The sequence below is a fragment of the Leuciscus leuciscus genome (genome assembly GCF_965113295.1).
Source record: "Leuciscus leuciscus genome assembly, chromosome: 7".
In the NCBI taxonomy this organism is placed as follows: Eukaryota; Metazoa; Chordata; class Actinopteri; order Cypriniformes; family Leuciscidae; genus Leuciscus; species Leuciscus leuciscus.
In genome coordinates this window covers 33,472,063-33,493,400 of record NC_138731.1, presented here as the reverse complement: position 1 = coordinate 33,493,400, position 21,338 = coordinate 33,472,063, and the positions used below count along the sequence as shown (strand labels likewise).

Below are 21,338 nucleotides of genomic sequence, written 5' to 3'. Positions count from 1 at the left end.
TTACAAGAGCTTACTGCGCATGCGCGTGGTAGACTCCTCCTCTTCAGGATCTTGGTCAGTGAGTGCTGCAGCTGCGTTGCGTTTCGTTTCGTGAAGCGCAGAGTTGAGTGGAACAGTCCTTTCCAGGTAAAATCCTAGTAAAATCCTGATAAATTAACATTTGCTTCTTTTAGATATGTGTAATTGTCTACTCCTGACTGTATTAATAAAAATCAAAACATAAATGAGTAGCGCTCATCATCACGCCAAGTCTTGTATGAATTCACTGTAGCTAAAAACTCTTTTAATGCAGCCACACTGTGCGTGCAGCTTTTTTTCTTAGAAACGGATAGGCTGATCTTTTCTGTTGAATTTCCGAAAAACAATGACAAAGACAAGCTCACCTTTAACCAATTTTGCGGTCCCATAGAACATAGACATTTGATGGTTCAGCACACACAGTTGTTGTGCAGTTGCGTGAATTTAGTGTTTCTCTTGATTCCCAGGATAGACGTCTGGAAGTGATAGATAGGAGAGGGATAACAACATGCTGTTAAATCCAGTAATATCCAAGCTGAGTGGAAAGCTTGTTGTCCTGGCAAGTGCATCTCCACGACGACTGGAGATTTTATCGAATGCTGTACGTTTTTTTGTCTTTCTTCTTTTTCTTTTTTTGTTGTTTACAGAGGCACTGAACTTGAAATGATCAGTTCTTTATCTTTATCTTTTCTTCTGCATCGATGAGGCAGGGTTTACGATTCGAGGTTGTTCCCTCCTGGTTTAAAGAAACATTGGACAAATCCTTGTTTAAAAATCCATATGAATATGCAGTGGAGACGGCTAAACAAAAGGCTTTGGAGGTGGCTCAACGAATGCCATTTGTAAGTTGTATTTGAAAACAGCAGCTGTTCTCTAACTTTGTTTCGGTCAATTTACAATGTCCCTTTTATTATGTATGATTTCATATGTCCTGGGTTCAGAAACACTTGAAAAGTCCAGATATTGTAATCGGAGCAGACACTGTTGTGGTAAGTTGCTGTATGTTTTTATATATTCTACATTTGATATTCATTCCTGAAAAGTGCCTTGCTAAATGTGTCTCCTTTCGTTCTCAGACAGTTGATGGCTTGATCTTGGAGAAACCTACGGATAAACAAGATGCTTACCGTATGCTGTCCAGGTGCATTTTCATTTATTTATTTATTTATTGTCTTGAGTGAGAATTTGTGGCATTTATTGCATACATTATTTCAGGTTGAGTGGTAAGGAACATAGCGTCTTCACAGGTGTTGCTATTGTGATCTGCCATGAAAACACTGGTATGTGATTGTTTTATTATTTTAGTTTTTTTTACAATTATAGTCTTGTTTTTGTGAGAGAGACAGGTCATTTTAAATAATGATTTGTTCTTTTTTGCAGGTACAGATATGGACTACAAAGTAGTGGATTTTTATGAAGAGACAAAAGTTAAATTTGCAGAGTTATCTGAGGAGATGCTCTGGGAATACATCAACAGTGGAGAGCCCATGTGAGTTTATGAGGATAGATTTTGACATGCTATGTTCCAGAGGTGTAAAGTCTAGGGGTCAGAAAGTAAAAGTCCTGCCATATGTCTATTCCACCCATGAACTCAGCCAACTGATTTCACTAATTAGTTCTATCTCCTGGCTGAAAAACTGTGCTAATTAGCAAATCCAGGTGATTGGAACAAAATACTGAGGAGGACTTTTATTTTCTGAACCTGGACTTTACACCTCTGCTAAATTCTCTGAAGCTCAGTCATCACATTTTTTGAGCTTGGTCTGTGAATTGTTGAACCTGTGGAATTTGAACCTTGGTGGAGTCATTCGTTTTGTGTTTGCTATGACGTGCTGAAAATGACTCGTGAAAATTCAGCAAAGCACATTTCAAGTAAAGAGTCCACTTTTGAGTAAATAAGTCCATTTGCTGTAGTCTGGCATTTCACCTGCCTTGCAAAATTTGGTGAATGGCGAGAATGACAGATCTATCTGTGCTTGACAGGGACAAGGCTGGTGGTTACGGGATCCAGGCATTGGGTGGCATGTTAGTGGAGTATGTGCAAGGAGATTTTCTTAACGTGGTAGGCTTCCCTCTTAACCATTTCTGCAAAAGGCTGGGGTTGATTTTCAACAGCCCACCTGAAAGTCCCACACTCGAAAACAAATGGGATTCGGATGCGTCTTGGACTCGGGTTAACAGCCTGTCTGAAGGTGCTGCAAATGTGGAGGTTAAGCTATTGGAGAATGGTAAAGATGGCAGTAGGGCGTCTATGCAAGATCAGAATGTGATGGGGCCGGAGTGTGCCAAGTGCAGCAGACAGGATGTCCCCCACCGTATTATCAACTTACTGGATGGGTTCAAAGCTTCAAAGGTAACAGTGATTAGATTACTTTAATAGTGAATCATTAAAGTAATGATTCACTAAAAAACACAAATTCTGGCATTATTTACACAACCTCATGTCGTGCTTAAAACTGTTTTTTCTGTTTAAAACAAAAGGAGAATTTTTGGAATGAAATTCACACAGATTTTTTTCAATTCAACTACAGTTCATAGTGACTATGGGCTTTATTCTCAAGGAAAAACAAACCATTAACACATTTCTAATGAAAAATGCACTATATTCCAAGTCTTCTGATGCCAGAGTGAATTTTTGGTGAAACATTCTCCTGTTGTGTTCAACAAAATTGACTGGCACAAGTGTTAGATCGGATGGAATCCCCCACATCAGAAATGTCAAATCCGATCTCGGACGCCAGATCTTCTCAAAAGATATCTGTTTTGTCTGGTGTCCAAAACCAGTTAAACCTTTTAACAGAAAGTCTTGTCTGGTAACCCAAAACTCTATTAACAGTCTTCTATCTGCCTCAGAGTTTGACTGATAAAGCCAGAGAAAAGCAGAAGCAGGAGACGAAGTGATGATAATAATAAAAATAGCAGAGTTTATTGAATAATCTTAGTTGCGTATATTTCAGATTTATACGTCTGACCAGTACAAATCCAAGAAGTGTTATTATACCAAGGGAAAAACAATGGAAAATTACTGCTTCACAACATCGTCATGTGACGTTAAAAACCTTGAAATAGAGACATTCTCTTATCTCCTTGTCATAAAGACAAACATCCCTTAAAACCACTCAATCATAAGATTTAAACAACAATAGACAAGAAATATTAAGTAATATTTAAAAAAAAAAAATGGTAGTATTAATAAATGATTAAATGGTATAATTAAACCACATGAAAACAAAGAAAGTAAAACACAACACAGATGTATTTGTTGCTCTCTCAAAGTAACACACACACACAGGTTGCTATTGAGAATCCTTAGATCCTTCGCAAGAATAAGTAAATAATGACAAAATGTTAATGTTTGGGTGAAGTATCCCTTTGAGATGTTTATTTAATTTAGATATTATGCTGTCAGTGCATTCATTAATACATGTAGCATTAAAATACAAACGGAAAGGAATGTCTATTTTAATATATACATGGATTGGTCTTTATCATTAATGAAGAAATGTTTGGTAACTGTTCTACAATGCATTTCGACAGACTCTATTCACAGCATCCAAACTCAAGGTGTTTGATGTATTGAACAGCTCTGAAAGTCTGACATTAGAAGAGGTTGCTGGCCAAATCAACGCCTCTGTTTTAGGCACTGAGAGGCTTCTGGAAGCTGCTGTCTCTTTAGGGTTGCTAGAAAGGGTCAAACAGCGAGATACAAGTGGTAAGATTTACGCACTGCCATTTTACTCTCATATATGGTGTTACTGTGGTAGAAATCACATGTGGTTTTCCTAAATGTGAGTTTTGAAACCTCTCAAAGCTCATTGTTCATTTATAACCTACAAATAGTTTCTCTGTTCATTGAATCAAGGCACTTGCATGCATGGATGCAATTCCTCCTACTGTATGACACATGTTCTCTTCTTTGTTATGTCCGGAGGTGGACTGTGAATGTAACATTGTTTATTGTCTGTTCCAGTGTATAGAAATACAGACCAGGCCAGTCGCTTCCTGGTATCGGACAGCCCTGTGTCTCTGCATGGCTACATTCTCCACTGCAATGATATGGTGTGGCCTCTCTTCAGTCATCTAGAGAACGCTGTCGTGGAGGGCATCAGCCAACATGAGCGGGCCTTTGGGAAGAAGAATGAGGATGTGTTTCAGGTCGACACGCATTTTCTGCTTACATCACCCATGGATCGTGCACTTTTAAAATCTGTTGACATTCTAACACTGAGTAGAATTTTTTTGTTGTTTTCTAGGATGCCTACTACAGTAAAGATGAAGTTAAGATACGATTCATGGATGCAATGCACAGCATTGCAAGAGTGACTGGAAAAGATGTGGCAACAGCGTTTGATCTTTCTTCCTATAAAACAGCCTGTGACATCGGAGGTAAATGATCTTCCCTCAAAAATAGAGATTAATAAGAGTCTTAACTTTTAGATAATTAAATCAATGATTAAAATCGAATACAGTCCACAACTATTTTTTAGCAAATCAAGTAAAAGTGAGTGGGGAAAACACTAAATGAATTTGACAGCACTCCCTAGTTAAAAAAAACAAAATGTATTTAGAATACATGTATTTCAATCTAAGTCCATTAACATATTTACTGACATATCGCTTGAGACTTACTGATATAAATATTATTTGGAGTACTTCTTTATTGCACAATGCACATTTCTTAATATTAAGCCTAAAATGTGTTTTAATATCACTATTAGTAAGGATAGTATGATCTCTGTATAATACCAGTCTTTAAATGCAATATATTTAAAGTGTACCTAAAGTATACTGGCAATAGTTCCACTTTAGCACAATCAAATATACTTAAGTATATCTTTAGTTGGACCTCATTATTATTTCCGGATAACTAAAGTACATTTAGTACAAAATTAGTAGTTCAAATTTAGCAGACTTGAAGTATATCAGTTTAGCCGACAGTAAAATTGCAGGGTATTTATATAAAGTACATTAATATTAAAATGTATTTGTAGTATACTTGTATTTGTATAGATGTATTTGAAACACATTTTAATGTATTTATTTTTCACTAGCGCTAATATAACGTCGATTCAAAGTGAAGTAAATTTTAAAATGTTTTAAGAAAATTTAATTAAATTAGGAAAGCAATGTATTTAATAATAAAAAAAAAAATAGATAAAAAAATAATTATAAATAAAAAAAACTTTCTGGTAGATTTTTTTCTAATGTTCAGGATTATTCAACATTCCCCACTTATAAAAAACTGTGATTACAAAAACAGATAAAACATTGCCCTGCAGACTTCCCATTGAGACGGGAGCGAGTGACCACGAGAGTTCAAAGATAAGATGTGCAGAAATATGTTAATGGATTTGTAGTATACTTAGATTGAAATAATGTCTTTTATATATGTGCTGTCTTGCATAATTTGAGATTTCACTAGAGGATAGTGCATGCATATTTTATTCTGAAAGAGCTTGTTCTCAAAAGCTGCTTATCTGAAAAGGAGTTTCGAATTTGTCATGCAAATTATATGTGCTTCTAATTTCCAGTTTTCTTAAGGGCTTTTTATGCCAAGGACATCTGTATTTATTGTATTCTGTTTATTTTCTTCTCCCGCTTTGACCTAAATCAACCTAAAAAAATCTGCATATTAGAATGATTTCTGAAGGGTCATGTGACACTGAAGACTGGAGTAATGATGCTGAAAATTCAGCTTTGCCATCACAGGATAAATTACATCTTAAATTATATTAAAATAGAAATAATAGTTATAATATTTCACAATATTAAAAAACTTTTTTTTTACTGTACCTTGGTGAGCATAAGATACTTCATTCAAAAACATGTTAAACATTTTTTTACTGATTTATGAACTGTATATTTTTATGGTATGATGCATGTTAAGAAAAGCGTTCTTGCACAGGTTGCACTGGTGCCATGGCGTACGAGTTAACAAAAGCCCACCCCGGACTGTCAGTTATTGTATTTGACTTGCCACAAGTCATTGAGATGAGACGCCACTTTAAACCTAAAGAAGATGATGACAGAGTGTCATTTGTTGCGGGTCAGTGAATACTTTATATAACCATTTTTATGATGAAGCATTTAAAAATGTATTAATCTAATATATAAGGAATTTATTTATTATTCTGAGGAATGTGCAAAAGGCCTTATAAAAATCTTGCACTTTTTGTTCCTACTTTTTTTTTAAAATAGGAGACTTCTTTAAAGATGACCTGCCTAAAGCAGACCTGTATATTCTTGCACGAATCCTCCATGACTGGTCTGATGAGAAATTGCATGTATTATTGAGCAAACTGTCCAAAATGTGCACACCAGGTAAGTGCTTTAAAATGTGACACTATTAAATTCTTAAAGTGTAAGCCTGATTCTGAAGTATCAAACGTTTTGATGCCAAGGATCCTCTAATACAGGGGTGGGAAACTCTGGCCCTCTACTATTTTTCTGCAGAGTTTAGCTCCAACCCTAATAAAACACGCCTAAACGCCAATGTCATCAGGATTACTAGAAAGCTACAGGCTGATGAGTGGATCTTGAGGGCCAGAGTTTCTCATCCCTGGTCTAATATGATGATCCTTTTGCAAATTGTCCTCTAGCGCTCCCTTGTGGCCCTTGGGGCTTTCTGCACCCCTGCTTGTAAACCCTTGGCCTAATTCAAGGGTCTTCAACTGGCGGTCCGTGACCCCCTAGTGGTACTGCAGGGGGTCCTCCAATTAATGTTTGATCACAAATAATTTTTTTGTAAAAAAAAAAATTAAAAAATAAAAAGTCAAATTTAAGCACCCTGAAACGAAAGCAAGAGCACCCTCAGTTGATACTGTAATAATATAATATTATTGGTGACCGTGAAATGTTCCTATTTACAGCGTGTTTTTGCAGCGGTGGAAATGTAGCCAATCATTACATTTAAATGTAAATGTAGCCAATCACAGACATGTTTGTTGATCTCTTGAATGCAATGTCCAATCAGAGATGTTTAAGTTAGAATCCACTCACTGCTCAAAACACCGGAGTTTTTGTTCGGTGACGAGTTTGGTCACTCTTGCGGATCCTCTCATTAACTAAGAAAGACACAATGTAAGTTAGAGATTCATTATGCAGTGTGTATAGACAACTTAATTGATTTTAATGGAACGTTGTAAGATCCCGAACTGAGATGAGTGACAGCTTTTAAGTGATTATAAAGTGAGCGTTGTTTCGCGCTTTCGTGGCTATAGCTATAAATTAGTCCATTCAATAAAAGTATTGTTTTTTTATGTTGCAAAGAGCACCGATGGCCAATTACGCGTGGAAAGTTTTGGAAGTGACACTGGACAAAAATATGGCATGCCAAAATAGATACGCGCAATGTAAATGCAGACTAATAGATTACTAGAAAAATGTTCGTAACAAGATATTTTTAAATTCCATTCCAATTATTTGTGAAAGTACACATTACATCTGCACTTTACAAGAGAACACGCACTCATTTCACATACTCATTGATTTGATTCTTAATTTTCCATCAGACAGTAAAATTTAAATATAATTTTTTTATAAACTTGTAGATAAAGTTCAGTTAAATGTTTAATTGTCCATCTGATTAATAAAACAAAAAATGTGTGACTGCAAATTCATTAAAATAATTTACAACAACTGCAAACAACTAATGAATTGTGATTTTTCTCGCAACATGTTTATTATGAGTGATATACACACATCGATGCATGTCCAACAACAAAATTGTGTATAGTTCTGATCTATTGTCTTAACATAATATAACTTATTCTTGATCATAATATGGTTAGTGGATCGAAGGCTTGATGGCTAATATGTAGCTCTGTTTGACACATTTTATATCGGGGGTCCCTGCTCTGTTTCTTATCGCATATGGGGTCCTTATGATAATCATTACAAATTAATTTTCAAATAGCCAGCTCTAGACAATAAGGAAGATTATGCAGATACTTTATTGATCTGTAAGAAAACGTTTTGTTTTATTACCAAAACTACTGATTACTATTGATAATTCAAGTGTGCTAACAAGTGAACATTTATTGAAGATTTATTAAAGTTTGTTGACAAATATAAACTTCCAATAAAAACAGACATCACATAAGGGCAAAATGTGTTAACATTTTTAGAAGAACGCTATGCAAACATGCTAGTTTTATATCATTTGGAACTTTGGATACATTTTTACGGCAGCAGGGAATCTGCGTTATTTTAACTGTTTAATTTTTAACCTAAAACTTACCCCGTTCAGATGGTAATTCACAAAAATGGACATGTCCACATTCAAGCATTTCATACAATGGGCTTTAACAGCTTGCCTTTTTACAGCAGATTTAGTTCACAAACAACTGACAGCCTTGACCTAAATATGATTTTCATTTGCACGTGTCCACAAGCTCAGAGGATCTCCCGTTCTTGGCTCATTTTGAGTCAGACTAAACAGAGTGTTACTGACAGACTGGGAAGTCTGGTTTTTTTAACAATCAAGCATGAAAACCTATTCTAGTAGACCCCAATAACAAAATCCAGACTTTGTTACTGGTTGTAACTTTGTTACAGTTGCATAATATGAGGAGACAGCTGCAAGTAAACCACTTTTTGTTGTTTGAAGTGTTTGCTTTATGAATGTATTAATAACAAACAGGTTGTGGACTTCTGGTGTCTGAGATCTTCCTGGATGAGGAGCGGAAAAGCCCGAGCCGGGCCCTGCTGCAGGCCCTCAGTATGACAGAAGGAAAGCAGAGAAGCACCACAGAATACAGTGACTTACTAGAGAAGCATGGCTTCACTCTCAGACACATCCAACACACAGACAACCTGCTGGATGCCATGCTGTTTGTCAAAGAAGATCCAAATGACAAAAGAACATTACTAGGCTGTTCTTCAGCATCCATTGAGACTGCTGAACTTGAGTGATATAAAGACTACAGCATTTGTATCGGAAACACTACAATTGACTTAATCTAGTTCATCAACTGTGAAATTTTTTTTTTTAGCTGTGCTCAAGTACTATGAATGTTTCTGATCTAAAAGCTCAAACTAAGTATTTGTACATGATTGGTATTAATTACAGATCAAGTTTTTAACCGGTAATGTTATGCTGAAATAAATATGGTTTGAATCTATAGTGTTCTTGTCTTTAGGTTGTTTTTTATATGTGGTCATATTGGGAAGTTATCACAAGGGCTATTTCTCATAACTGAGGTTTTAATTAAAAAAGGTCATACAAATGTTTCCCCCCCTTTAGCAGTGATTTTGTATGTTGGTTTATTGTTCAAAACTCTTTTAAATTAGAATCATATAAGAAATGTAATCAGTTAGAACATAAACTAGCATTTCTACATTATATAACGCATAACCCAATTCATTACAAGGTTATAAATTAGTTAAAAATAGCATGTCATAAAATGTTCTATAGGACTTGTTGATTCGGGTGCAAACATCGCGAGAATCCTCGAGAGTTGGCTGTAGAGGACAGGACACACTACGCATCTCCCCATCACTTTCCGCTCTACTCTACCTCCTGCTTCTGCAAGCAAGCACGTTCAGTACATCGTGTTTTCTAATACACTGAGCTAAAGAATCAACGCTGCCATGGCTGATGCTGCCATTTCTTTTGCTAAAGACTTTTTGGCTGGTGGTGTCGCAGCGGCAATTTCCAAGACCGCAGTCGCACCGATAGAGAGAGTCAAACTGCTGCTGCAGGTGAGACCGTGAGGATTATCACCTTGACTAATCTTAGCGCACTCTGATATCTTATGAATGATGCATGCAAATACATAACCCGTTTTCTGTCGCATTTAAGAGTAACATGAATTATCTTGTGGCGTTGACGTTGATTAACGTTAAGACACGACTTTGTCCTTCAGAGGCCATTTTTGAGTTGTCTGTTCGCAACATCCGCATCCCTCGAGCATCTCTGCTCTCAAATTTGCGTTCTAATAACAAGTGTCTATTCGTGAGTTCTCTTATTTGTATCTTTATATCAAAATTGTAGTTACTCGAATGTATTTTAAGGTCAAACTGTGAATTTCTATCTGCGTGCTAGGTGGTACATTCTGTCCCCTGCAGTCTTGTCTCGTGTTACAGGCCGCGACATTATGTTTAGATCTTACAGGATCAAAATTACTATTAAATGAGCATAGTCTAACCATTTTGGATAAAAAATACAGTAAAAACTGTAATTTTGTGAAATAATGTTACAATTAAAAATGACTTTTTTCCATTTTAATATATTTTAAAATATATTTTGGAGGCTTGTTTCTGCCACAGAATTAAAAAGGTTATTGAGACTTTTTACCAGTGGCACTAGCTGCCGAGTCAAATGACGTCTAGCTCCTCCTCACTGGACGTCTAAAGGGGTGGAGGGATTTTGGAGGGTTAGGGTGTGGTTGGAACTTGAATAACTCGTTGGATGTAATGGGTGGAGCTGGACGGTCAACCACCTAACCCTACCCATAACTCTATGGCTAAACATAACTCCACCCATTAGGTCCACAGAGGTGGAGCTGGACTAGGACAAGCTCCAGCCATTATGTCCAGAGAGGGGGAGCTGGACGTCATTGGGCTCTGCAGTGAGCACCACTTGAAATTTTCAGCATCAGTTTTAAGTGTTGAATGATCCTTCCTAAATCATTCTAATATGCTGATTTGCTGCTCATAAGACATTTCTGATTATTATCAATATTGAAAACAGTTGTTGCTGATTAATATTTTTTTGTGGAAACTGTCATACACTATTGTACAAAAGTATATTTTTAAGAAGTGGATACTTTTATTCAGCAAAGATGCATTAAATTGATCAAATGTGGCAATAAAGACTTTTATAATGTTACAAAAAGAAATAAATGCTGTTCTTTTGAACTTTGTATTCATCATAGATTCCTGCAAAATATTTACAAAAATATTAGGCATCATAGTTTTAAACATTGATGATAATAAGAAATGTTTCTTTTGCACCAAATCAGCATATTAGAACGATTTCACACTGAAGACTGGCTGCTGAAAATTTAGCATTGCCATCACAGGAATAAATTACATTTAAAATATAGTACAATAGAGAACAGTTATTTTAAATTATTATAAAATATATTTTTATAGTATTATAAAATAATACTGTTTTACTGTATTTTTGATTAAATAAATGCAGCTTTACGCCGTGTGTCCACCAAAGCATTTTTTCACGCGGCTGGTGTATTTTTTCAATTGTTTTCAATGGGAGCACCGCGTTTTTAAAACTCCATGAGCGAGGCGCTGGGCGTTTTTTTTTTCACGCTTAAGCACTGAGCGCTCAGCGTTTTTTACAGGTCGCCGAGAGTTGAAGAATGTTCAACTTTGGGTAAAACGCAGCGCTCATCACTGTCACTTTTTACCCAACCATCCAATCACAGTGGAGGAGGGGCGGGACTAATACCACACTGGCCAACCGCCACATTCTTCTTGTACAACGTCAACAGATGACAACAACAAGCATAATAACGAAACAAAATAATTGAAAACAAGAGCCAGAGAAAATACGTTACATTGTATCAACATTTTTATATAGAATCAACAAGTGAGATACTAGTAACACTTTCGCGGATATTCCGTATCATAACAAGCAAAGCGTCTCAACTGAAAAAAATGCTGCGCTACCAAAACGCTTTCAAGCGCCCACAGCTAGCCGTTTTCAGCAGAGCACCTAGCGATTTCAGCTGGCTAAAAACGCTTTGGTGGACACACAGCCTAGTGAGCATACATTTTTTTTATTTCTCATTACTAGACACTATTTATGGTGGTTTCAGTATTTAACTCCATCTGTCCCTGTAAAAACCCCAACCTCAAGATACAAACATCAAACTAAATCCACTCATCAAACTGGGGTGCGTTTCCCGAAAGCATCGTTAGCCAACGAACGTTCGCAAACAGCATCGCAAACTTGTGTGGTTGGAACGACAGCTCTCGAGCTGTGGTTAGAAGCATAGTTTCTAGTTTACATGAGATGTAGACTGAATAAATCCGTATCTTTAGCAAAACAAGCAAGCTGGCATTCAGTACAACCCGTTTATTTATTCAGAATACATACAAATGTAATTTGCGACATACGGTTTCGGGAAACAGTCGTGACTAGCTAGTTGATTTCTCCAACGATGCATCGTACTATGGTAGTTAAGCAGCGAGCTATATAGTTGTACGGGTTGAAACGCACCCCTGATTGGTTGATACAAATATTGTTCCAACCCAGATATCATGTAACTGTAGGATTTTGTGTTTCACTTTACAGGTACAACATGCCAGCAAGCAGATCACTGCAGACAAACAGTACAAAGGTATTATCGACTGTATTGTGAGGATTCCTAAGGAGCAAGGCTTTATTGCCTTTTGGCGTGGCAACCTAGCCAACGTCATTCGCTATTTCCCCACACAAGCCCTCAACTTTGCCTTCAAGGACAAGTACAAACAGGTATTCTTGGGTGGAGTTGACAGGCACACGCAGTTCTGGCGATACTTTGCTGGCAACTTGGCCTCCGGTGGAGCTGCAGGAGCCACTTCCCTCTGCTTCGTCTACCCCCTAGATTTTGCTCGTACCCGATTGGGTGCAGATGTCGGGAAAGCTGGGAGCTCCAGAGAGTTCAATGGGCTGGCCCACTGCCTGGCCAAAATCTTTAAGTCAGATGGGTTGCGGGGTCTGTATCAGGGCTTCAACGTCTCTGTCCAGGGCATCATTATTTACAGGGCGGCCTACTTCGGAGTCTATGACACTGCTAAAGGTAATAGGTTTCAGGATCAGAGACTAGATTCAGAGTATTATAGTAGCTTTTATTTGTATATTTTCAGGTTTCATTTTCATTTTAGTTTGTTTTAATTATTTTTGTTATGTGCTTTTGTCATTTTTATTAGTTTTAATTATGGTTTTTAGCTTTATTTTATTTCAGTTGTAGTAATTTTAGTATTTCAACTTATTTCATTTCAGCTATATTTAAATTAATGAAAGCAACTTGTAATCGCTTTAATTAATAATAACGACACTGGTTTGAAAGTTTTGAATTTTTTTTTTTTTTTAAGTCAAGCTTTGAAAATTTGTATTTAGTTTATATATTTCTTCCTATTTAAAAATTAACTTTTGTTGACCAGGGTAGAAGAACACTTCACTTCCCAGAATGCATTACCTTTGTTTTCTTTGAATAGAGTGCAAACTCGATTCATTTTCTCTACAAGGAAATTGATTTTGAACGATAACATATAAACCTTTTAAGGCTGCTGTGAGCTATGAGGTTATTAATCCATGGTATTTGCTTCTGAAAAACTACATTATATATATACACAAGTATTTTGAGAGCATAGGGAGATCGACTCGATTACATAATTCGGAGTGCTTCATGGGAGTGGGCGGAACTTTCTGGTGTAATTTTCTGTACAGCATCGTGGATAGTGTAGTTTTTCACAAGGAATTCCACTGTTAAACATGAATGTTTTAAAAAATAAGCTGAAAGAAAGCAATACCATGGATAAATAACCTCGTAGCTCACAGTAGGTCTGTCTTTAAAGGTTTATTACTTCCGAAACCCTACTTTTTCACTCTATTGGCGATTGGCTCTTTTATTTAGAAGGCGGGACTTATTCCGCCATATTGCCATTGCACTTTCTCCCATTCACAGTAATATGAGTGCACTGTTTTTGTATTTCTAAAGTCTTAGATTAGCTACAACTCAGTAAATTCCTCTTCCTGTCATTCCAGTTAAACTTGTGATATGGCCAGTTCAATTAAAATTCATACGGCTAATTCTTGAGTTCTGAATTAAACGAGGTCCATGCATTGTTTCTTGTGTGGTGGCGTACAGGCATGCTTGCTGACCCTAAGAACACCCACATTGTGGTCAGCTGGATGATTGCACAGTCTGTGACGGCAGTGGCTGGCGTGGTCTCCTATCCCTTTGACACTGTGCGGCGTCGCATGATGATGCAGTCTGGGCGCAAAGGAGGTATACAACACACATATGCTCAAACATATTCGCTCATTTGAATAACTCCCTGCTCTCTATCAAATATGCATTTATTTAAACTCAGGCCTTTGTCTTTTGTTTTCCCAGCGGATATTATGTACACTGGAACCATTGACTGCTGGAGAAAGATCGCTCGTGATGAGGGTGGCAGAGCGTTCTTCAAAGGGGCTCTGTCTAATGTACTCAGAGGAATGGGGGGCGCATTTGTGCTCGTGCTTTATGATGAATTCAAGAAGTATGTTTAAACAACATATGCTAAAAGAACGTAGAATAGCTTTTACCACAGTTTTGTCAAGCTTTAACCGAACCCTCTCCACTCCGCACAGATGTGGTCTGAATTAAATTGTGTTAGAAGCAAAAAAATATTATTATTTTAAATTAATTCTGTTGGTTGCTATATTTTTATGTTCAGAAAATGCTCTTTCCTTTGATGATAAAAAAAAAATCAAAATTGTATCAAAAGAAAGCATCTACTGTATATGTGTGATTTAAGTGTGCAGCCAGAGAAATATTACAGATAAAATTATAAAAAGAAAAATAAAGCGAAATGTGTTGCGTATTTATGCTCAAAAGTATTTAAAAAAAAGATTTTGTCTATAATATTCCTCCATAAATCTGAGCCGTTATAAGTAATCATTAAAATGTTGTCTATACCGTGCAATACCATAATTCCTCCTCAAGATGGCGTGACACGACAGCATTTTGTTCTGCATTCATATACAGTACCATGTTCTTGTAGTCCTTCAGTTCTTCTAGCCAAGGTCTGTGGTTACAAGGATATACAATATCACTCTCAAAACAAAATGTGGAGTTCAAACACACAGAATACTGTTCCACAGTTTAAACGTTTTCTCAAAGTTGGACTTGAAAAACCAACTGAGAGCAAGTGTCCGATGGAATCATAGACGTATTAAATATGACGCTTTAATTCACAACAGATTTGCCCTCTATGTGTCTCAGCAATGAAAGAGAGCCCAGTAAAGTGTTCCAGCAGAGAATGTGGAGCCAGAGACATGGCATTCACAGTCAGACCTTATGTGACACGAAAAGTGTATTTCCATGATTTCTCTTTTTGGAAGTCCGCTTAAGTATTTTCCATCTTGGATAATGAGGGGAGTCATATTTTCATGGTCATTTTCTTGTCAGTCTCAGTGTTTGGTTGCGTCAGGCTGATCTTGATGAACTAGATCCCGCTTTTAGAAGTATAAATGTGAGGGCAAGTAAGGAAGGGTATTTTGAGTTCAGTAATGACACTGGAACGTTACACTCATTTTTAGCATGTAGAGCTATTGTAATATTATTCCACACTTTATGGAGAAAAAGGCTGTAGCCTACTTACAGATTCAACTTGCAGTCATGTACGAACACCAATGCTTGTGAATTCAATAAAAGTGGATACCCTATTATGCTCTTATGTTTTTGGATTTTTAATCATTTAGGGTTTGTGGCAATTCAACGTTTATGAACATTAAAATTTTCTATCTCCATATGAAAGCTTAAAATGTTATCTGATCTTATCCAAAAATATAAAAGACAAACTAAAATATTTTGTCAATAAAATGCAGATTTTAACCTTTTCATATACGTTTTAATAATTAAACAAATGAACAAATGTTTTAGTTTGACAACGAACACCGAAAAACAATAATACAGCATAGTTCAAAACAATAATAACTAATAATTTTTGAACATTGACTATCAGTCTTTATTCACCTTTCTCATGGTTTCTCAATAGAATTCATAAGCATTAAAGGACAACATTAAAGCATTAAATCTCAACTGCTAAATAACAATAATTGGAGATTAAAATAATGCAGATTTGTCTCGTACTGTATACAAACACTAAAAACTGAGATGAAAAATTTACTTCAGTAAGAAATTTGCTATGGTTAAATAAATGTTCAGTGATATCTTCCAAAGATTGAATTTTGGCGCAATTCTTTCTCTATATAGTGTTGATATGGTAACTAGTAAATAGCTACACTAAGTTTTGTCATGCTGGCATGTGTGGAAACTTTTAAAACATGCCTGTTACAATTAGCCCTGCGTTAGGTTGTGCCCCGCTCACCCCTAACTAATTAAATTTCAGAAAAATCAAGACTTTAAGAGTAATCCCTTGACTTTTTCAAGGGAAAAGTAATCAAATTACAGTAATTAGTTACTTAGTAATCCATTACACCCAACACTGTCCCTACATAACATCTACTGACAGCTAATATAGCTGGGTACAACGGGGCTAAAGACACACCTTAAGAAACAAACTGCTTTTCACTATTCCCATGATTGCAGAAAAGATATCCATGTTTGTATTGAACATTTATAGAGCAACAGATTTTTTGTGAAAATAAATCATAAAAGTGGTTTATTTTGTTTAAAAATCTTATAAATGTATGAGATTATTTATACAAATACTTTAGCTAAAATAAAATATTTTTTATAATGTCTAAGTTAATACTTAAAATAATCACTTTTGCAAAGTTTGCACTATTTTCTGTTTATTTTGATAAGTAAAATAATTCATTTTTGTTCAATAAAAAGGCTACACTTTCATTAAAATATGTTAATATAAAAATACATTTGTATTATATATAAACAAAATTATTTTAAAAAGTAAAGATTCTGAAAGCATTGAATGAGATCCCATAATAATTTAATATAGATTTTCAGTAGTGACAAATCATATTTTATTAGCCTATATTATATGATTAATATATATATATTTTTTTAATCTGATGGTTTCATTTTAAATATGGTGATTATTTCTAAGGTGGACAGCCAACTTATCGACTAAAATAGATAGACTATTTTTGACTGTCAAAATGCCGGCGGACACAGCTACAGTGAGTTGTTCAAAATCTTTTTTTTTTTGTAACTCTGTGTACACAAACAATGTTGTCAATGCTCGAGTTCATGTGTAGAGCCTCTGGTGATACTTCAAGCAAAGTTTCATGTTGTGTCGAGCCTTCTTAGTGTTTTAAAAATAGCGACTTTTGATGCTATCATAGAAGTGCCCCATGCACTCCCATTCAAAAGGCAATTTGACCGAAAACGAAAATACGTTCAAACGCCATAAAAGTGGCGTTTCCATTCTAATTATGCTTTTAAACGAAGGTTTGCCTCGGGTAGATTAACAAAAAGACCCTAGATTGCATTTTGGCGAGAGTTGCCCTTTAAATATTGTGCCTTTTACCCCAAATACCATACGTTTACATAATTCTTTCGATATTGAAAAACTGTTGCTTTATTAGCTTGAGCAAAACTGAAAATCACTAAGAAGACCGTTGTCTCAAAATATATTCTATATTTTTAGCAAATCTGATTTGCTACTTAAATCTACAACATAAAAAAAATAAAAATCAAATATTAGATCAAATTAGCGCAGAATCAACTTTACGTCAAGGATCAGACAAATTTCCACGTGCATTTTGAAAAGTGGATGTTTTGGAAAGTGCTGCGGCAAGTTTTTGTGCCATCTTGTGGTTTAGAGGAAAATCAAATCAAAGGAGCATTTTACCCAGTGGAGCCTATAGCCCCGTTGTACCCTATATATATATATATATATATATATATATATATATACAGTACCAGTCAAAAGTTTGGAAACATTACTATTTTTAATGTTTTTGAAAGAAGTCTCTTATGCTCATCAAGCCTGCAGTTAAAAAAAAACAAACAAAAAAAACAGTAATATTATGAAATATTATTACAATTTAAAATAATGGTTCTCTTTTTTAATATACTTTAAAATGTTATTTATTTTTGTGATGCAAAGCTGAATTTTCATCAGCAAGTACTCCAGTCTTTGGTGTCTTATGATCCTTCAGAAATCATTCTAATATGATGACTTGATACTCAGTTATTATCAATGATGGAAAGAGTTGTGCTGTTTAATATATTTTTTTGGAATACTTTTTTCAGGATTCATTGATGAGTAAAACGTTAACAGCATTTATTCATTAAAACAGCATTTATTCAAAATAAAAACATTTCTAACAATATAAATCGTTACCATCACCTTTTATCAATTTAACGCATCCTTGTTGAATTAAAGTACTAATTTCTTTTAAAAAAAAAAGTTATTGTTCCCAAACTTTTGAACGGTAGTGTATATTGTTACAAAAGATTTCTATTCTAAATAAATACAGTTCTTTTTAACTTTTTATTCATCAAATAATCCTAAAAAAAGTATCTCAGGTTATAAAAAAAATATTAAGCAGCACAACTGTTTCCAACATTGATCATAAATCAGCATATTAGAATGATTTCTGAAGGATCATAAGACACCAAAGACTGGAGTACTTGCTGATGAAAATTCAGCTTTGCATCACAAAAATAAATTACATTTTAAAGTATATTAAAAAAGAGAACCATTATTTTAAATTGTAATAATATTTCATAATATTACGTTTTTTTTTGTTTTTTTGTTTTTTTTGTTTTTTTTTACTGCAGGCTTGATGAGCATAAGAGACTTCTTTCAAAAACATTAAAAATAGTAACGTTTCCAAACTTTTGACTGGTACTTTATATATTCTGAATGGTAGATTGTAGAGATTAACTGGAAAAAAAATTGCCAATACTGTGTATTAACAGAATAGCAATAAGCATCCATTGCAATAAAGGGTGAAACGGCAAAACAATTGTCTTTCTCAGCAAGAGCATTTCAAAGCTTCTGTAATCAAGGCTGATCTACAATCTTAAGCACAGCTGGACACAGTCTCTCTATTATGCCTCTGATTTTGTTTACTACAGACAGACTTTGCTAGACTTTATAATGAAAACCATGCAAGTCAATCAACTGACAGAGATCAAAGGCCAATGTAATTTACCAAAATGGCCATAATACAAAGCAATCTTCTGTAATGTGAACTGCCTCGTCCGACTCCAAGATACTGTACATGTCAGATAAATATTAAGTAATTTTCTTCAAATGCAACCTTGACAGGGGTTTGGAATTGCCAACCTGCAAGTAATTATAATACTAGTGTTAAGTGCTTTGATATTAAAATGACTGGTTTAAAACCATTAACTTTCTTCAGATAACAGGAAATGTACAATTGTTACCACATGTTGATACTTTAGAAAACTATGTGTTCATTGACAACATGTGACATGAAATTAAAACATTATCTGCTTTCCCTTATATGAATTCTCATACATTTTAACTGGAATTTGGTGAAACATTTTTAAAATCTGCCCTTGCACTATAACGATTATGTCTGGGCTTTCATATTTATGTTTTGAATTTACAACTGCTAAGCAGACATAAGAAGTCCACATGATGGCACTGTTGAAATGAAAATAAGACAAAGTAAGGGTTGTGAGATGTAAGATGAACTGCTAGAAGAAACAGATCTAGAATCATAACAAACATGAACTTTCAACAAACTCTTAACATTAAAAGCATGCTGTTCTATCTCAGTTATTCTTTATATTTGTACTGTTTTGTTTGCTTGTGGCATCATCCATTCTGAAATGATCAGTAAATCTAGTAAATCTAAAGCCATTTTGACATAATTTGAGGAAAAAAGCAACAAAAAAAGTTTGAGATACAGCACCTACTAAGCCTTTGACGGATATCACAGCTAAAGCACTGTTAAACGAGCTTCAGTGATTGTGTTATATGGCATTAAAGGGATAGTTCACTTTGAAATTAATTTTTGGTATGTTTTAGCTTACCTCAAGGGCATCCAAGATGTAGGTGTCTTTTTTTCCGCAGTAGTTTCAATTTTGATATTATTAGGTCAAACCGTTCTTGTCTGTCAGTCATATAATGCAGGTCGATGGTCACTGTCTCAAAGAGCATGCACAGAGTCCAAATTAAAACAATTCCCCGTCGTCCAAATTAAACAATTCCCCATCGTAAGTACACATTGATGGCCTAAGACACGAAACGAGCGGTTTGTGTGAGAAAACGAACAGTATTTATATCGTTTTTACCTCTTATACACAGCCATGTCCAAGTGATCTGATCTGACGTGTACGCAGACTGGTGCATAGATATATACACTAGATGTCGCCTTAAAGACATTCGTTCCAATGAACTGCCGTAGACAAGGCGACATCTAGTGTATATATCTATGCACCAGTCTGCGTACACGTCAGATCAGATCACTTGGACATGGCTGTGTATAAGCAGCCTGTTCTCATACCCAAATCGTCACTTTTTCGTCACTTTCAACCATGCTTCAATATCCGACGCACAAAGCACCCTTTAGCGTCCATATGAGACGCATAACCCTACCACATACCTAAACCTACCCATAACCGAAGCGTCACATATGGACGCTAAAGGGTGCTTTGTGCGTCGGATATTGACGAACTTTCGAAAGCGTCAGTTACATGACGCCTAAACCTACCCATAACCGAAGCGTCACATATGGACGCTAAAGGGTGCTTTGTGCGTCGGATATTGAAGCATGGTTGAAAGTGACGAAAAAGTGACGATTTGGGGTGAGAATGTGTTGGTATAAGAGGTAAAAACGATATAAATACTGTTCGTTTTCTCACACAAACCGCTCGTTTCGTGTCTTAGGCCATCAATGTGTACTTACGATGGGGAATTGTTTAATTTGGACGACGGGGAATTGTTTTAATTTGGACTCTGTGCATGCTCTTTGAGATAATGACCATAGACCTGCATTATATGACTGACAGACAAGAACGGTTTGACCTAAAAATATCTAAATTTAAACTACTGCGGAAAAAAAGACACCTACATCTTGGATGCCCTTGAGGTAAGCTAAAACATACCAAAAATTAATTTCAAAGTGAACTATCCCTTTAACTGTGGCTATATTGAGGTATCCACTAGATCCGAGGTTTGTTGTGGTCAAAATCCCATGTGCTCTGGCAGAAGCCTCAGTCAGTCAATCTATGAGCAAACACTCATTGAGGTGTGGACTGTGAGAAGTGAAATATTTCATGACAGGGCTTTCATCCAGACCTCTGATGACTCTTTGTTGTTATTTCGGAGTTGTCCCAGCGGACCACTCTTACCATGCAGTCTGCTGGCTGCATCTCATAAACACACACATACATACACACACTGCTCGCTTCAGATGTCTTGCATGCCATGTTCGCTGTCATGTCACGCACCTTTATGCTCTTTCATTCTGTTTGAAAAACAACAACAGTAGCATGTATCTGTAACTTTAAGGGTGTTGTGTCCTTAATTTGATATTTATTTACACTAAAAGATAGACCTTTCTTGTTAGAAAATAAAGGAATTTTTTACTTCTAGACTATTAAATCAATGATTTATACCAGGAATTCATACACTTTTATGTCAGCCAAACAAAAAATAAAATATTACTTGAAGATTTTAAGTTAATATTTCACTTT

The 21,338-nt window shown here is 35.6% G+C and overlaps 2 protein-coding genes across 2 annotated transcripts; both read left to right on the top strand.

The window, feature by feature from the left end:
* The first annotated feature begins 7 nt into the window (after nt 1-7).
* asmtl (acetylserotonin O-methyltransferase-like) lies at nt 8-9,142 on the top strand. The gene is made up of 14 exons (XM_082175443.1): nt 8-126; nt 486-619; nt 729-860; nt 960-1,007; nt 1,095-1,159; nt 1,234-1,298; nt 1,399-1,507; nt 2,002-2,371; nt 3,556-3,730; nt 3,989-4,173; nt 4,272-4,404; nt 5,924-6,064; nt 6,217-6,339; nt 8,660-9,142. The coding sequence occupies exons 2-14, from the start codon at nt 527-529 to the stop codon at nt 8,929-8,931; spliced, it is 1,911 nt and encodes a 636-aa protein (XP_082031569.1). The 5' UTR covers nt 8-126; nt 486-526; the 3' UTR covers nt 8,932-9,142.
* Nucleotides 9,143-9,465: 323 nt separating this feature from the next.
* On the top strand, nt 9,466-15,400 carry slc25a6 (solute carrier family 25 member 6). The gene is made up of 4 exons (XM_082175459.1): nt 9,466-9,720; nt 12,278-12,764; nt 13,836-13,976; nt 14,085-15,400. The coding sequence occupies exons 1-4, from the start codon at nt 9,610-9,612 to the stop codon at nt 14,240-14,242; spliced, it is 897 nt and encodes a 298-aa protein (XP_082031585.1). The 5' UTR covers nt 9,466-9,609; the 3' UTR covers nt 14,243-15,400.
* Nucleotides 15,401-21,338: the final 5,938 nt, after the last annotated feature.

Bases quoted from the DNA above. Each gene is read 5' to 3' on its own strand.
- asmtl (XM_082175443.1), top strand. From the start codon at position 527: ATGCTGTTAAATCCAGTAATATCCAAGCTGAGTGGAAAGCTTGTTGTC. The intron at 861-959 runs GTAAGTTGTATT...TCCTGGGTTCAG, and splicing joins TGGCTCAACGAATGCCATTT to AAACACTTGAAAAGTCCAGA. The intron at 1,299-1,398 runs GTATGTGATTGT...TCTTTTTTGCAG, and splicing joins GATCTGCCATGAAAACACTG to GTACAGATATGGACTACAAA.
- slc25a6 (XM_082175459.1), top strand. From the start codon at position 9,610: ATGGCTGATGCTGCCATTTCTTTTGCTAAAGACTTTTTGGCTGGTGGT. The intron at 12,765-13,835 runs GTAATAGGTTTC...GGTGGCGTACAG, and splicing joins AGTCTATGACACTGCTAAAG to GCATGCTTGCTGACCCTAAG. The intron at 13,977-14,084 runs GTATACAACACA...TTGTTTTCCCAG, and splicing joins GCAGTCTGGGCGCAAAGGAG to CGGATATTATGTACACTGGA.